This window comes from Thunnus albacares, chromosome 4 (genome assembly GCF_914725855.1).
Source record: "Thunnus albacares chromosome 4, fThuAlb1.1, whole genome shotgun sequence".
Lineage (NCBI taxonomy): Eukaryota > Metazoa > Chordata > Actinopteri > Scombriformes > Scombridae > Thunnus > Thunnus albacares.
In genome coordinates, this window is record NC_058109.1 from 922,081 (window position 1) to 940,300 (window position 18,220).

Here is an 18,220-nt window from a genome sequence, read left to right on the forward strand (position 1 = left end):
AAGGCATCTGTAGCAAATGTTTATTAAAGGTACAAGCTGTGCTTAAAGGGACAGCTCCTCTCAGACGGCTTCTGCTTGTCTTTCTCCTCTAACTTGTTATTAAAGAGGTCTTCCTCACTCCACTTCCTGATCTTTCTATCTTTGGTCTGTTTTATTCTGTCCTCCCTACGTCTGTTTGTCTCTCTCATGTCTTCTCCAGTCGCCCATCCCTTCACAGTGCATTGGTTCATGGCTGTAGGGTCAGAGGGCAGACCTGGCCACTGATATTAATAATAATATGTAAATCTCATTAACAGTATTCAATCTCTTAAATTGCACTTGATCAGTTTTCTCCGGCAGTTCAACAAAGAAAAGCTAAATCAAGCTGTGGTCAGTCTGCCTGTTGCTCAGGTGTGTGCAGGTGCAGGTGAGGTGAGGAGGTGAGTAAGAGGTGATAATAGTGCCAGTCCGTCCCGTTACTATGGCAACATGATGGGCGTGTCTGAGAACACGGACATGATGGAGTCCGTCTCCCCCGCCCTCTGCTGTGACTGGTTGTGGAGCTTTGGGTGCTGCTCCGGCCCTAGCAGTAAACCTGGCCCCAGGTGTCCCTGCACCGCCCCGGCCCCCGGCCCCGCCCTCAGCCTGCCGTTCTGCTGCTCTCTGATTGGCTCCAGAAACACCACATGCTTGTTGGTACTGACCTTGCGGCCCGGGCCCTCGGTGGTGGCCGGCGGGGTGGGGGTGAGGATGGAGGACTGGGCGCTGCCCGTCCCCGCCTCCTTCCCCTGGCTTGGGGTGGCGGTGGCGGGGGGCGGGGCCCTCGGGCAGGGCGGGCAGCGGCAGGGCGTCAGGTACAGGTACATGAGGACCAGTACCAGGCTCACCACGCAGCCCAGCAGGGTGGTGAAGCCCGTGTTGAAATGCTCGTGAGACTCGCTGTCGTGATGCGGCACCACGGTCACGTTGACCTCCCGCGTTTCGTTGCGCTGCTGCCGCTGGTCCAGCGCCATGCACCAGTAGATCCCAGAATCCTCTGCACGCGCCGCCACGATCTCCAAGCTGCCGTTGGCGAACATCTTTAGCGATCCGTTGTTCCCCGGCGGCGCCACGTACTCCTGATTGGGTGACACCCAGAGAAAGGTCACGTGCTGTCCGGTGAGGGAGGTCACGCAGTGCAGCAGCACCGCCTTCCCGGCGCCGACGGACACGCTGCCCTCCTGCGCCTGACGCAGCACGGTCATGTTGCATTTTTCAAAGTAGCGGTTGTGCTGGAAGAAGCGCACCGTTCCTCTTTGTATCCCGTAAACCAGACAGGTGTGTTCCTGCCTGAAGTCTCTGACGGAGGAGAATCCTCTCTGCTCCCAGTAGCGGAACAGAGCGTACATGGAGCACTCGCACACCAGCGAGTTGTTGTGAAGGTACAGGCCGCTCTGGACCGCGAGGGGGAGGTTGGAGATATCTTCCAGGGGCAGTTTGGGCAGGCGGTTGGAGGACAGGTCGAGCATGGACAGGTGAGGGTGGCTGTGCTCCTGGATGGTGAAGAAGGGGAAGTCGGTGAGGCGGTTGTGGCTGAGGTAGGCCCTGCGGAGGCCGCCCAGTCCGGCCAGAGCTCTGCTCTCCACGTGGACGATACGGTTGTTGAACAGCAACAGCTCCTCCAATCCGGGCAGCTCTTGGAAATAGTGTTGCTCCAGAACATGAAGCTGATTGGACGACAGGTCCAGGTGTCTGAGCAGGGCTCCGGAAGCGTTTCGAAAGGCCCCCGGCTGAATCGTAGTCAGCCGGTTGTGCGCTAACCGTAACGTCTCCAGCCGAGAGAGTCCTCCGAAGCAGCCCCCCTCCAGCTCCACCAGATGGTTGTGGCTCAGATCCAGAGTGACGGCAGAGACGGGCATCTCCGCGGGGACCCGCTGCAGACCCAGGGCCGTGCAGCTGAGGATGTCCGAGGCGCACAGACAGGAGGGGCCCCCGGCGTGGACGGGGCTCAGCTGGGGGAGCTGCAGACACACTAACAGCACGACCGCGGAACACCAGCACGGCGCTGCTGCGAGCACCGCCGGAGCCACCGCACCCTGAAGAAAAGCAGCGCTCCAACCAACAGACACCATGATGCCACCGGCAGGCCACAGATCTGTTACACACTCAGCCTCACTGCTGCTTCAAGTGATCTTTCACATCCTTCATGCTGTGTGATTCAAATCATTCTGATGTCATTTAAACATAAAAAGACTCCCGATCAACAGACACAGCGCTCTGTATGCTCTTGTTTATCATCTTTTGTCCTGTATCAGTGTCAATGTCTCAACCCCTTCACTCTGCCTGATCCTCTCACATGTAAGATGATCCTCATTTACTCTGCAGCGTTTGAGCCACAGGGGCACAAACTAAATGTCAGCGTGTCGCTCGCTTTGCTCCGGCTGCTGTTTGTTTTTTCGTCTAACCCGGTTAATGTTGAATGAGGTGATTGCATCTGCGTCCACCTGCCAGCGTGGCAGCCAACCAGAGGTGTCTGCAAAAAAAAAACCCTCTACAGGCGCAGGTGTTCCAGTGTAAACAAACACATTCCTTCTGCTCCGTGTTCAGCAGGGTGGAAACAATAAAAGGACTCTTATACGGCACCCTGGGGCAGCGAAGGTAAAAAAAAATGAATATTTTAGTTAAAAGATAAAGAAGATAAAAAGTTTAAGGCTCCTCCAGGTGTTCAGTTATAACATCCATCACTCAGAATCAACCTCTGTATCTCCACAACAAGATACTTTTATCAGCAGGTTCAAATCTGCCTTTTTATTCCTCGTTTTGCAGGAAAAACAAAAGCTTCACACGGACGTTAAACTCATCTTCCTCCCTCGCTGCTCTTCACTCAGCGACTCCCGGCGTGATGGAGGAGCCTGCTCTCAGTTGTAGCATCTCAGATTTCCAAAAGAAGTCAGCATCCTTTCTGCTTCCAGCTCTCCCTCCCTCTCATCCCTCCGGCTCATTTCATCCAGAGCCGTGCCTTCTCTTCTTCTTCTTCTTCTTCTTCTCCTGTGTTTCAGCGGTGGGAGGATGAGAGAGAGCTCTGTGTGAAATCCCAAACATCCAACATGCAGCTGCTCCTCTCCTCCAACACACTGCTGCTAATGAAAAGTTGTAGTTGGTCCTCTGCAGATGTGTGGGAGTGTCTCTGATGGGTCCAGATGTGTGTGTGTGTGTGTGTGTGTGCGCGCGCCTGTGTGTGTGTGTGTGTGTGTGTGTGTGTGGAGCTTCAGTCTCTGCTTCCTGTCGTCTCTCAGCTCCAGTGTTGAGCTGTGTCTGCTGCTTCTGGTGCTTTCCCAGCTCCTCCACTCCGGTTTAATCCTCCTCCCTCCCCCCTCTCTCTCCCTCTCTCTCTCTCTCTCTCTCTCTCTCTCTCCTCTCTCTCCCCTCAGCATCCTCCGCCCATCTCAGACCCTCCTCCTCCTCCTCCTCCTCCTCCTCCTGCTGTTCTTCTCTTTTCACTGAGTCGCTTTCTTTCTATTTCTATTTCTGTTTCAAGCTCTTTCGCTTACACTTTCTTGTTTTCATCGTCTCCCTCTCTCTTTCTCTCGCTTCTCTTTTGCTATCACATCCCTCTCTCTCTCTCTCTCTCTCTCTCTCTCTCTCTCTATCCCTCTCTCTCTCTCTCTCTCTCTCTCTCTCTCTCTCTCTCTCTCTCTCTCTCTCTCTGTCTATGTTACCACATCATGTGCATTATAGGGGGATCCTAGAGGGAATTTGATTGGCCGGAGAGAGATGCACATGAGAGGCATGACTGTCTCTTCTCTTCTTCTTCTCTCCTCTCTTCTCCTCTTTTCTTCTTCTCTCCTCCTCTTCTCTCATCTTGTCTCTTCTCTTTATTCTCTCTTGTTTCTGACGTTTTTCTGTTTTGACTGAAACATCTCAGCAGCTATCGGAGGGATTGTCATGAAATCTGGTTTATACATTCATATTCTTGTTCATATCTGAGCACCATCATCTGCTCAGATTTTTAACTTTTCTGATACTTTGGATCAAAGTTTTTCAGCTGCAGACCTTCATGTTTCCTGTAGCGCCATCATCAGGTCAAAGTTTATCTAATACTGTGGTTGATGAACAGCGAGGTGTGATGTCACCCGCTCATCATCAGCACCATCTTTAGCTAAACCGTGCTAACAGGGTAACATTAAACTTAGTGACGATAGTCCCGGAGCAGGTGAGCCAGCTGTCAATCACAGCTGTCAATCAACACCCAACACGGCAGACATCAAAGCTACTAGAAGTCTTCAAATCTTATTAATGGAACAATAATTTCCAAAATGACCACCAGCACATTATTAGAGCGTCTGAATGTAGAGTTGGCACACACACAGCGTGCAAAGACTCTCATTGGTCAAAATCCAAGTGGTCATTAACTCATGAAAGTCACGTCTGCAGGGGTGATGTTTTGTATGTTGGTGTGTAATGAAATAACTCTCTCTGGTCTCAGCGTTTGGTGTGAACATCTTAATAAAGCCTGATAAGACCTGAATGACTCGTTGACTCAGTGTTTGTAGAGAGCAGTCGGAGCAGCTAGCGGCTAGCAGCTAGCGGCGGCCGGCGGCGACACTTGAAGCTTCTTCAGCCTGAAGACGTGAACTCTGCTGCTCAGATCGTATTTCACTAGTGAGGACGTCTCTGTTGAAAGTGAACCAGGTCATCAGTACTTGACATTCAGACTGTGACTCCTCTTAATTGAATTCACTCTAACAAGCTGCTCTTTGTAGATGTGACTGTTTTAAAGACAGAAATCATGTTTCTCTCTCCCGCCTGTAGATGTCTGATGCCTCGTTTGCATAATTATTCTGTAACCTTTATGTGACCTTTAGTTATACAGACACAAGACGGACTATGAGACCGGGAGCGAGCAGGTGTAACTGATTTAAATCAGCTTTATTCAGTTTGACAGGGAACAGGGTCTTCCTCTTCATCCTCTCTGGAGGAGTTTTTCTGTCAGGAAATCACCGGAAGCAAGTTAAACTGATTTACTGCATCTTCCCAGAACACAGACGTCACAAAGTGTCTCAAACTAATGAAAGACAAAAAAAATAAAATGCTCGAGGTAAAAATAGATGAAAAGAACATCAGTCAAAGTCTCTTTTAGAGCGTCCGATGATCTTCCACAACTTCAGAGAGTTCAGGTTCGAGTGTGCTGATCAGACCTCAGAGGGTGTGATGAGGAGATCAGGATACCTGTGAATGATAAAAACATCAGTAGTTTATGTGTTTATTGTAACATGCATGTGAGAGTGAGAGATCTAACTCTCTGTGTCTGCCTCCCAGCATGCCTCTCACTTCCTCTGACTTGTTTCTTGGCTTCTACGTTGCTGCAAACTCGTCATTTTCAGCCACATTCAGTGTTCCTCTGCTTGTAGTCGACGTCGTGTCAAACACTGTTTAACACACACACTCATTCATTTCACAGCTCTGTCCGTAAAACATTAAGTTTATTAGGTTTGTTTCTCTGCGTCTCTGCCGTCACTTCATCCACCTTTCATTTCATTAGTTTATTTATGACGGTGAACATGAATCAACGTCTGTCAGTGCGGCGTGTTCACCAGCTGGCTCCTCCTCAGCTGCACTAGTGAGACGTTCTGAAACCAGTGGAGAGATACTGAAAACAACAAGACACCATGAAGACAACAACAACAAAACAAACAATAAGACAAAGATACGATATGATAATCATGTCCAGCTCTATATACTGGAATATCTTTACATGATTTCCAGTTAAAACCTCCTTATTGATCTTCTACTGGTTCTTTATGCAGCCCCTCAGTTCAGCCTCTGTCTGAAACAGGCCGTTTTAGCTCCTGTCTCTTTAAGGCCCCGCCTCCTGATGAGCCCACTCTGTTCTGATTGGTCAGCTTCAGGAAGCTTCCTCCGACTCCGGAGGCTACGTAAACAAACTATAGTAGTACAGAAGTGATGTAGGAGGTTTCAGGACGTCCTCTTTAAAAGATGCTGTTACAAGTTAGTGAAACGGTGACGTCACACGCGTGATGTCACTGAGGTCCTCACGAGGATAGAAAAGTGTGTGTGTGTGTGAATGTGCTGAGCTGTCTTTGTGTCTCGGTCACAGTGTGTGTTTCATGTTGATTTCCTGTCACAGGGGATTAAGATCACACACACACACACACACACACACACACACACACACACACACACACACACACACACACTGTTTCCTGCATCAGATCCCAGAACATGAAGTCAACATTACTTCAGATGGTTTCACTCTAATAGAAGTTATCAGCAGGATGATCTGCTGCTTCTCATGTCGACAGCAGCTGAAACAGACACTGACTCTACTTATTAATAATAATAATAATAATAATTAGGGATGCATGATATTGGATTTTTTCCAACTCATTGTGGTCGATACTGATATATGCTCATATTATTTTCCAGCTGGCTGAGGAGACTATTATGCATGCAGCATAGATTATACTAATTATGATCAATAAAGACAATATATGAAGGAAGAACTGAGGAAGACTGGAGTTCAGTAGCTCAGCATTAAAACTTTAATGAACCTGTCAAGTGGGAGCAGCAGTAGAGTTTTCATTGAGTTTATTAGACAGACAGGATTAATGTGTAGGATTTAATCTCTGGTCCACACTCCGGAGCAGAAGGTGGCGCTAATGCTCCTAATACGCTGGTTGCCAACTGCCGTTATAAACCAAAAAGAAGAAGATTTTTTTCCAAACAGAGTGGTACATCCTGTCAGCCGAGGTGTTTCCTATCTGTGCAGCTGAACACAGCAGCTCCTCGACGGACTGTTTCACCCTGACGGTCCAGATCAGCTGCTTCTTCCCAATTTAACCTGAATAACAAACCAGGACTCGGTGCTCCGGTTGGATCCACATGGAGAGCCGGGGCTAACGTTAGCTGAGAGGCTAGCGGAGCGTTAGCTGCAGCATGACCGGAGGGAAGCACAGCCAGCTAGCCTCCGCTAGCAGCAGCAGGTCTGACGGAGGAAACACCGAGACCGTCAGGATGAAACAGTCGGTGGAGGGAAACACAGTCAGGCAGTGGAGGCGACATATCTGCCTCTCATAATTAGCAGAAAATGTTCGATATTTCATTTTAGAGCTTATATCAGCCGATACTGATGACATGCCGATAATATTGTGCATCCCTAATAATAATAATGATAATAATAATAAACTTTATTTATATCGCACCTTTAATAACACACAATGCAGCTCAAAGTGATTTACAACAAACAAAAAAACAATAAACAATAAAAAACTAATAAGATAAAAAGAGGTGACATCATCAGGAGATTAGAAAGATAATACAGGTAATAAAAACAGCTGATAACAGTAAAGAGCAAATAAAAGGTTGAGTTCATTAAAAGAAACAGAGGAAGTTTGTCTGACATGGTGCAGTTTGTTCCAGATGTTTGAACAGCTGCAAGAAGCTGCTTCATCAAACTTTGTGCATTTGATTTGTTGCACATTTAACAAACGATCTGAGAGATACGAAGACGCTTTAAAACAAGTTTAACGCTGATGTTTACAGTATGTATCAGAGTCTGAACTCAAACCCAAAATTATTCTCAAAGTGGTGAAACAGTTCACATTTATAGCTTTTATATGACAGCAGCAGAGACGTGAGACGCTCTGAGGATGAAACAGAGTTCAGTAACTGGTTCAACACACAGTCAGCAGATAAAACCTCTGATGACCTGCGTTAGTTTCAGCTTCTGTCCTGACAGGAGCAGGAAGACTGGACGTAGACTGATGTATGGTGGACTGTCATCTAGTCCTACAGACGTGTTTTTATTCAGGGATTCAAGCAGCTTTATTTGTCACCTACACAGAAATATAAAGTAGAAGAAGCAGTGAAATGAAGGGAAGCTCAGTGACTGTGCAGGAAAAAATGACCAGTGCAAGATGAACCCATATAAATATATATATTAATCTTAACGTTAGCTAAAAACTAAATAAACATCCTCAGCAGATTCTACCAGCGTTTAGAGTTAAAACGAGCAGGAAACAATCAAACTGTGTGTGTGTGTGTGTGTGTGTGTGTGTGTGTGTGTGTGTGTGTGTGTGTTGAGGATCCGGATGTCCTGAGGACAGAAACTCCTCTTCAGTCTTTGGGTTTTGGTCATGTGACTGCAGAGGCGTCAGCAGCATCGTTGTTGTTGTGTGAAGTGTTGGAGGCATCCTGCAGGGAGGGGAGAAGAGATGTTCCGGTGGTAGCGGGCGGTGATGCTGCCATAGCGGGCGGTGATGCTGCCGTAGAGGGCGGTGATGCTGCCGTAGCGGGCGATGATGCTGCCGTAGAGGGCGGAGCAGCTGCCGTAGAGGGCGGTGATGCTGCCGTAGTGGGCGGTGATGCTGCTGTAGAGGGCGGTGATGCTGCCGTAGAGGGCGGTGATGCTGCCGTAGAGGGCGGTGATGCTGCCGTAGAGGGCGGTGATGCTGCCGTAGCGGGCGGTGATGCTGCCGTAGAGGGCGGTGATGCTGCCGTAGCGGGCGATGATGCTGCCATAGCGGGCGGTGATGCTGCCGTAGAGGGCGGTGATGCTGCCGTAGCGGGCGGTGATGCTGCCGTAGAGGGCGGTGATGCTGCCGTAGCGGGCGATGATGCTGCCGTAGAGGGCGGAGCAGCTGCCGTAGAGGGCGGTGATGCTGCCGTAGCGGGCGGTGATGCTGCCGTAGCGGGCGGTGATGCTGCCGTAGAGGGCGGTGATGCTGCCGTAGCGGGCGATGATGCTGCCGTAGAGGGCGGAGCAGCTGCCGTAGAGGGCGGTGATGCTGCCGTAGAGGGCGATGATGCTGCCGTAGAGGGCGGTGATGCTGCCGTAGAGGGCGGAGCAGCTGCCGTAGAGGGCGGTGATGCTGCCGTAGAGGGCGATGATGCTGCCGTAGAGGGCGGTGATGCTGCCGTAGAGGGCGGTGATGCTGCCGTAGCGGGCGATGATGCTGCCGTAGAGGGCGGAGCAGCTGCCGTAGAGGGCGGTGATGCTGCCGTAGCGGGCAGTGATGCTGCCGTAGAGGGCGGAGCAGCTGCCGTAGAGGGCGGTGATGCTGCCGTAGAGGGCGGTGATGCTGCCATAGCGGGCGGAGCAGCTGCCGTAGCGGGCGGTGATGCTGCCTGTCAGGACCCAGCCGAGGAGATGAAGGTCCTCAGGATGGAGGAGCTGATCAGTGAGTGTGTGCTGGGTGTGAAGAGTTCAGGTCTTCGTTCAGAGTAGGGCTGTGCAACATGATGATACATATCGTTTGACGATAGAAAAATGTATATCGTTTCATTTTATATCGTTTATATCGTGGTGTCGCAAATCACACTCTTAACTGCGATATCTTTCATCATTTGATGACGCTTTCTGTTCTTCCGCACAGTCGGATGTGAGTCAAAGGACGAAGGCAAGACGACATAAACACACATGGAGGAGTCCGACGACGAGCTCGTACCTAAGAGAGGGGCTACTTCTGTCGTATGGACGTGGTTTGGGTATGAAAAGTCTGACACGGCTGCAGACCGGTCCCCTCGTCAAACACCTCTAACCTCCTTTACCACCTGCACAAAAGTCATGTCAGAGAGTACAGGAGAGTCTACGGATGAAAGAACAGCAGAGCGCTGAAGCTTCTACCTGCAGCACACCGTATAGCACAGATTCACCGTCAGCAGGAGGATTCATGTAACATGTAAACAGAAACAGGCCTTATTAATGAATATTTATTCATTGAATTTACAGAAAATGTGCTGTATGGTGAGATTTTGGTCATATCAGGGTCAGGTTGTTGGACCGGCACCTCGGTGGGTCCAGATGTTAACAGCAGCCTCGGGGAGTTACTGGTCTGGAAGTCACTCAGTCCTGTCTGTGGTTCAGATATCTTGATTCATCTGAACAACTGTCCTGAACACAAAGATATTCAGTTAATAATTATATAAAATCCTCATATCTGAGAAGCTGCGATCACACAACAGTCACATTGTTTTCTTGAAGGATTGAAAACATTAATTGTTAATTTTCTTTCAATTGACTCATTAATGTTTCTTTAGATGGAAACAGCAGCAGGTCAGAGGTCAGAGGTCAGAGCCACTGATCAGCATTTCTTCATTTCATTCATTTAAAACATCAGTAGCCATGTTCATGTGTAGATTTATTATTGAACATAAAGATGTAAAACCGTCAGTCACATGACTGTCTCTCTGCTCGTTATTCACATAACAAACGTTTTCTTTTCATTCATGTTGAAGTCATGTTTATTTGCTGCTTGTATAATTTTCCGTGTCAATCTGAACGCGTTGCCCTTTTGTTGGTTTCTAATTAAAGAGGAGAGAACAATGGACGTGTTGTTGGCTTGAAACAGGACGTTGACATTTCAGCCTGAACGCTGTGACTCACTGCTCCTCTTTACAACATGTTCTCTACAGCTGCTCCCAGTACCAACCCAGTACTAACCCAATACTAACCCAGTACTAACCCAGTACTAACCCAGTACTTTTACTCAAGTACTTTACTTTATAAACTACTTTATACTCCCACTTCACTACGTTTCAGAGGGAAACTACATGTATGTTTTATTTCTCTGTTGGTTTAGTTATGTAAAGGATCTGAATGCTTCTCCCACTGCTGCCGTCCTCCAGTCAGGCTGATAGTTTGATAAGCTGCTGTCAGTCACGTATTGTCTTATTGAAACAAAAGAAAGAGAGAGAGAGAGAGAGAGAGAGAGAGGAGGAGGAGGGGAAGTGAGGACAGGATGAAGGATGAAGGACAGAGGAGGAGGAGGAGGAGGAGGAGTCTCTGTGTGAAGTGTCACGGCGGCTGTAGTGAGAAGGTCACAGCAGATTTTACAGGAAAATGTCACCGTGTGTCCCGGTCGGAGTCCTGCGAAGAACACAGAGAGAGAGAGAGAGAGCTCAGCAGGAAGTAAAGCACGCTGACTGAAGCCCCGCCCCCCTTAGTTACTGTTGCTACGACTGTCAATCAAACTGTTTGATAGATATAAAGATAGATATAGATAGATATAAATAGATAGATATATAGATATAGATATAGATAGATTTATAGATAGATTGATAGATTGATACTTTATTGATACTTTATTTATCCCAAAGGGAAATGAAAATGCTTCAGCAGTCACACAACATAAATTAAACCAAAATACAAAAACAAAACAAACAAATGCAATTAAAGGCTAAATTACACATTTCTGACAGTACAAATACAGTTTATGTAACCATAGACTGAAAAAAATATGGACGTCGTCACCGTGACGTCACCTGTTGGTTTGTGAACTGCCGTTCTGAAGCCTCGAGTGTAGCAACTTCTGGACTGAGGAACAAAACGGAGAGAAGAAGAAGAAGTGTTCATGAATTCAGTCGGCTCGGACACGGTGTGAGCTAACATCAGCTCCATGAGTCGGTCGATCGTCTCCAGCTGAGTTTTGAATGCTGACTTATTTTAAAAGTGTCATAAATCTGCACCTGATGGCTACATACATGATGTCATGCTAACAGACTGAAGCTAAAGCTAAAGCTAAATCCTCCGCCGGTGAGGATGATGAAGACGCAGCTGGAGCTAAACGTGTCTGATGCATAGACTGGATATAAAGATGGACGTCATGACGGCTCCACAAAAGTGAAGCCAAAACATCTGGATCGCCGCCTGGTGGCTGGCTGCAGGATAGGTCATAAGTCCCGCCCCCTCCATGTTAGCGGATGGGACATGAACCAAACTAAAAAATCAAAGTCAAATACGTTTCTCCCAAAGATGGTTTCTGTCATTTCAGGAAGTTCTTATCACGCTGATGTTTGCTGATTTTTCTTATAAGTTTGTTTTTAATTAGTTATTTGACGATATAGAAAGGGGGTCTGACGTCATGATTGACAGCTGTGACAGCCGCTCTCAAACCTTCGTCGGGCAGCGGGACGGCCCGACTCTACTGCGCACAAGCAAGATGGCCGCTCCCTGAAAGGAGATATTTTGTCTTATATACAGTCTGTGATGTGATGTATCAGTGGAGAAGCTCCACAGACACTGAACTAAAACTAGGACGCACAGTTTTTATCTCTCTGATGTTGAACAACAACATTAAAACACGAGTCATGCAGCTGTTTTATCAGTTCAATAGTTGATCAGTCGCTGTAATGAGACGTGAATAATATTTCTCACAGGACGCCGAATTGAAGAAAGAAACAAAAAATAATAATGTTGTTTAGTATGTCGATAAATATAAATATACTGTAGATGAGAGTACGTGTGACCCTCCGTCCCGATGCATCAGCTGCAGTAACGACTGGACAGCAGAGTTATTGATCCATCGTAGCAGCTTCCTGATGATGGACACACCAGAAGAAACTCGCTAGCATAGCAACATTAATGCTACAAACAACCCAGAATGCATCAGTCTCTGTAGACGACCCGCCTGCCTATCTGGCCGATATATTTATTAATTCATCTTCTGGTAGCTTAACGTCTAGTTTTATATTCATATTATATGTCATGAAAACATACAGTATGTGTAGATACAGACAGCAGCTCCATGATCATCACTGACACACCTGCTGTGGCTGGTTACGGTTGCTAAGCTGTGATTGGACGGTAGCTGTTCAGGGGTGGCGTTTGGCTGTGTGTGTGTGTGTGTGTGTGTGTGTGTGTGTGTGTAGGTGGGAGTGTGTAACGTTTCTTCTTTTTTTTTACAACCTTCCAGCAGAACATCACAGAGTCTGTGGAGCTTTTTACATCCTGATGCATGAAACAAACGTTATTTTTAGAGCGAACAGTAAGATGAGGAGCAGCCTGTCATACAGACAAACATCCTGCTGTCAGTGTTCACGTCCTTCTATCTGCCTTTAATAACACGTGTTTATAACGCTGTACAAGCAGGTTCATTTAAAGTCTTTATAAATGTTATATTATTACAACTTACTGCTGTATCATCATGTATCATCAGACACGTCAGAACATCTTTGAGGGTTTGAGGATAAAATTAGTGGATTTTTGATCTTCTGTTGTGATGAATATTAATTGGACCAGTATTAATTAATAGTTTAGTCTCCAGAGCTGCAACTGTTTTCATCATCGATTCATCTGCAGATTATTTTCTTGATTAATTGTTTGGTTTATAAAAATGTCAGAAACTGTTTGTTACGTTTGACCTTGAACCCAAAATATATAATTTATTATAACGGACAAATACTCACATCTGAGATTTTGGAAGCATCAAATGTTTTTTGGGTGAAAAATGAAAAACAAGTAAATGATGATATGACGAATATCTGCAGATGAATTTTCTTCTAGTCTAATATTCTCTGGATGAATATTTTCCTCTAAAGACTAAAATCAGCTGAACATTAAGATGTTATTTGATATCTGAAGTTTGTTTTTATAAACAGGAAGTTGTTTGATTTTCATTCTTTAGTCCAACAACAAAAAAACAAAACTAGATTTAATTTTCATTCTTAGTATGTGAATAAAAACTGAAAATATAGTAACAAAAAAAACTGAAAGCAGAGAAAGTTGTTGTTCTTCTTCTTCTCCTTCTTCTTCTTCTTCTTCTCCTTCTCCTTCTTCTTCTTCTTTTTCTCCTTCTTCTTCTTCTTCTCCTTCTTCTTCTTCTTCTTCTTCTTCTTCTTCTCCTTCTTCTTCTTCTTCTCCTTCTTCTTCTTCTTCTTCCTCTTCTTCTTCTTCTTCTTCTTCTTCTTCTTCTCCTTCTTCTTCTCCTTCTTCTTCTTCTCCTTCTTCTTCTCCTTCTTCTTCTTCTCCTTCTTCTTCTTCTTCTTCTCCTTCTTCTTCTCCTTCTTCTTCTACTTCTTCTTATTCTCCTTCTTCTTCTTCTCCGTCTTCTTCTCCTTCTCCTTCTTCTTCTCCTTCTTCTTCTTCTTCTCCTTCTCCTTCTCCTTCTTCTTCTCCTTCTTCTTCTTCTTCTCCTTCTCCTTCTCCTTCTTCTTCTCCTTCTTCTTCTCCTTCTTCTTCTCCTTCTTCTTCTTCTCCTTCTTCTTCTCCTTCTCCTTCTTCTTCTCCTTCTTCTTCTTCTTCTTCTTCTTCTTCTTCTTCTTTACTAAATTAAATTACTGTCACACAAGAGCAACGCCGACAGTAAATCCTGACAGATGAGGAATATTGAGGGTTTATTAAAGTAGTTTCAGATGATATTCTGTGGATGGATTAACGGCTTCATGGTGAACTCAGAGTCTTTATTTAAACTTCAACACAGTCCTCAAACACTCGTCGCCGGTGGAATCATTCTTCCTCTCTGTCTTTGTTTTGTGCTTCTTGCATCATCGTTGAAGCTCAGCTCTGAGAGGAGACCAAAAATAGTAAAAGAGAGAAAGAGGGCGAGTAGAGTCGGAGTAAAAACAGACAAAAGAGAGAGAGAGAGAGAGAGAGAGAGAGAGAGAGAGAGAGCGGAGATATTAAAGATTGATGCGTAGAGGTTGGGTTGAGTGGCGCTGCAGGAGGAGACTGATGGTTCCAACATGTCAGAACCAGTAAAGACGGACAGACGAGAGAAGAACTGCTTCCATCCCTTCAGCGTGACCTCCGACCTCTGATGTCATCACGTTTACTGACATCATTTTTTAAGGAAATGTTTGATGCTCCAAGTTCTCAAATGTGAGAATTTGCTGCTTTTCTGACGCAGTAACACACAGTGACATCATCACACGTGTAATATTGACATTTGATGACATCATCTCATGCTTTGATGAATGTTTTTCTCTGTTTTTTTGATGTTTTATGGATGAAATGATGAACGCATGAATCTAACGGCGTGTCCTCTTCCTTCCTTCCTGTCAGGGTGTCTCGGGCTGCGTCCGTCCTGCTCTCGGACCCCTGCTTCCAGCTGCACTCCATCCAGCACCTGTTGGGGGAGGGAGGAGGAGGAGGGGAGGCCTCCGGCTCGGCGGCCGTGCTCACCTCCACCGCCACCGCCGCCCGTCCGGTCGTGGGGTCTCTCGGGTCGTCCGTGGCCTCGCCGATCCCCTCGGCCCCCGGAGCCGCCGGCCCTGCGGAGCGCAAACACTTCTCCCTGCACGCATGTGAGTCAAACACGTCTCACACAAGCAGAAAGACATGAGAGCATGAAAACCAACGATATAAACACTGACAGAGATCTCATGAAGCCACTGCAGATGAAATATTGTACTTTCTACTCCACTACATTTATTTGACAGCTTTAGTTACTTTTCAGATGAAGATTTGACACAATGGATAATATAACAAGCTTTTAAAATACAACACATTGTTAAAGATGAAACCAGTGGTTTCCAACCTTTTTGTCTTTTGACGTCTTACAAAAAGCAGTGTGTAGTCGGGGTCACATTTCACATGTCTATGAGTTGTTAACAGCTCCACCAAATAGTGATTTTTCCCTCTAAACTTCTCACATGCTTTCATTTCAATAAATGTTCAAATGATCCAATATTTCAGCAAAAATCAAAAGATTAGAGAAAAAGTCATTTCATTAGTTTATTTATGACATCTGTCAGTGTGTCGCCAACAAGACACCATGAAGACAACAACAACAAAATCAACAATAAGACAAAGATACAATATGATAACCATGATGTGGATCCTGATAAAATGATAAAACATATTCTGCACATCTCCAGCTCTATATTTATATTCTGGGGCTCTACTGGAATAAAAACTCGTTTTAGCTCCTGTCTCTTTAAGCCCCGCCCTCCTGATGAGCCCACTCTGCTCTGATTGGTCAGCTTCGGCTGTAATAAAATGTGCAGTTTTGGTTCCTGCTGCAGTTTCTTCAGATGTTCTGAACCTCCTGCGAGTCTTCAGGAGTCTCAGTTTCAGTGACTGTAAGAAGGTTCCTGAGTAGAGCTGCAACTATCAGTTCTTTTCATTATCGATTCATCTGCTGATTATAAATTCTTGATCAATTGTTTTGTCTATAAAATGTCAGAAAATGGTGAAAAATAGAGCTCAGCGTTTGGTCTGATCAACAGTCAGAAAGATCAACAGACTTATTGATGAGATTTAAAAGATGACATCATCAGAAGCTGAATAAACTTTAATAAAAGTCTAATAAAACAATTATTTGATCATCACAATAGCTGCAGATTATTTTTCTGTCAGTCGATGAATCTACTGACTGCTGCAGCTCCTCAGATGAATAATCTGAATGATCCGTTGATTGACAGCCTGACAGACCACTGGGTTCATGTGTAAGTGTTCCTCTGGGCCTGAGAGGGTTAAAAAGCAGCTCGTTATGTTCTTAACGTGATTTAGTCTTGACTTTCACTGAGCCGAGGGCTGCAGATGCTTCCATCAGGGCTGCAGATGCATCCGTCGGGGCTGCAGATGCATCCGTCGGGGCTGCAGCTCTGCTCTCGTATGTTTGTCTTCTGCTGCACTTCACGTTTGTTTCTGCTGAGTGTGAAATATTATGACACAGACTGACGGTGATGAAGCCAGTCACAGCCTCTGAAACACAAACATATCTATCTATCTATAGACATATATACATATATATAAATATATATATCTATATCTATCAACATTAGTTCATATATTGAGCAAAAAGCAGATGAATGATGGAGACTCATCTCCACATGTTGTTTTGTTTTGGTGCATAATGATCCAAAAATGCAAAGTAAAAGAAAATATAACTACTAATGAAGTCAGTTCATGTACAATACAATACAAATGATTGTGTTAATGTCATGTGACATGTTGGATGTGTTTCAGTCATTTTCTTATTAGAAAAAAAAACAAACAACAAACAAACATTTCTCCCTCCAGAAACACACAAACATTCAAAAAAGAAAGGAAAAGCAAAAAACTGTAAACAAACAAACAAACAAACAAACAAAAGACTTGAGTGTCAGTCTGAAAGGATCTGTGAGAGTGAGAGGAGGAGCACTGAGGAGGATTTGAGTTTCTCCAGTAGAGCAACTAAAGAAGAGAAGGTCACAACATCGACCTTGACTGATAATAAAATAATAAAAATCCAAACGAGTTTTAAAGACACATTTAGAGCTTCTCAGATAAATCAGAGCAGCGTCTGCAGAGTCTGCACCGATCACAGCGTCGACGTTTTAACGTGAATATAACGTCAGTCAGGAAGAAGATGTTGTGGTGGTGAGACTGCACAAAACACACAAAGCATCTGTAACGTATGTTTCTCCACAGTCTGAGCTGTCAGTGTGTAACGTGATGGTGAGAATCATCAGTGACTCTGCAGCTCCTCTCGGCTTTACGGAGCTTTATAGTGAGTTTCAGCTCATTGTTTATCTGTCCGGCTGCAACTTTACTGTTCTGGTTCACTCTCAGCGTCTCATAGCGTCATTTTCAGAGAAAAAGCTGTAAAAAGCTGCTGAACACTACCTGTGTGTGGAGCATTTAGCAGATAAAGAGCCAGATATTTCCCTCAGGAGCTGGTGGAGAGTGAAAACAGAATGAAAAGAGAGTGAATATTGGACAGAAACACGACTCCACATGAATGATAATGTTGCTCCGTAACTGCTGGATGTGAACATGAAAGAAATCTCACTCACGTGTTTCAGTCTTTGTCTCCACATAGTTTCGTTGTTTTTCACCACAAATTCAAACAATTAATGACGTTTAAGAATAAGAGACGAACAGCCGGCTGACACACGGAGACGTTCAGGGATCAGCGATGAGTTCAAACACAGAGATGGAGGCTGAACAGCAGCCGAGCCGCGCAGCAGCTTTATGTAAAAATATGCAGACATGCAGCGCTGTGTGTGCGTGTGTGTGTGTGTGCGTGTGTGTGTGTGTGCATGTGTGTGCGTGTGTGTGTGCGTGTGTGTGTGTGTGCGTGTGTGTGTGTGTGTGCATGTGTGTGCGTGTGTGTGTGTGTGTGTGTGTGTGTGTGTGTGTACAGGCGACACGTCGACGCAGCTCCGTCTCTCTGCAGACGCCTCAATCACATTCTCTCTGTGTGAAAACATCAATGTTTAATCATCACTAGCAGATATTCAGGATGAACGAGGAGTAGCAGGATTTCTGAAGTGAGATACAGCGTTAAATGTGTGTGTGTGTGTGTGTGTGTGTGTGTGTGTGTGTGTGTGTGTGTGTGTGTGTGTGTGTGTGTGTTGGCTGCAAAAAGGCGAGGTGTCCTGGAGAGTTGAGCTGTCACCAGAGGGGATGGCCTGGTCACCACGGCATCCTCCTCTGTTGCCATGGGAACACAAGCTGTTTCCATGACCACCTCGCATGGCATCATGTGGAGGATTGGTCTGTGTGTGTGTGTGTGTGTGTGGAGGTCACACTCGATGA

The 18,220-nt window shown here is 45.8% G+C and overlaps 3 protein-coding genes across 5 annotated transcripts in view; 2 read left to right on the top strand and 1 right to left on the bottom strand.

Annotated features, from left to right (window-relative positions):
- amigo3 (adhesion molecule with Ig-like domain 3) overlaps positions 1–3,271 on the bottom strand; it is a 3,955-nt gene extending 684 nt beyond the window's left edge. Inside the window, exon 1 of the mRNA XM_044350029.1 lies at positions 1–3,271. This exon is cut by the window's left edge and continues 684 nt beyond it. Coding sequence (XP_044205964.1) covers positions 459–2,090 — 1,632 coding nt within the window. The 5' untranslated portion in view covers positions 2,091–3,271 and the 3' untranslated portion in view covers positions 1–458.
- LOC122981346 (nuclear factor 7, ovary-like) overlaps positions 1–18,220 on the top strand; it is a 504,535-nt gene that overhangs the window by 427,942 nt on the left and 58,373 nt on the right. The window lies entirely within an intron of this gene.
- Positions 1–18,220, top strand: part of LOC122981338 (E3 ubiquitin-protein ligase RNF123) — a 147,791-nt gene that overhangs the window by 97,309 nt on the left and 32,262 nt on the right. For 2 of the 3 annotated variants that reach the window (XM_044350020.1, XM_044350021.1), the window contains exon 37: positions 14,759–15,000. The exons of the other annotated variant lie outside the window; for it this stretch is intronic. In XM_044350020.1, coding sequence (XP_044205955.1) covers positions 14,759–15,000 — 242 coding nt within the window. The remainder of the gene's footprint in view (positions 1–14,758; positions 15,001–18,220) is intronic. 3 annotated transcript variants of the gene reach the window in all.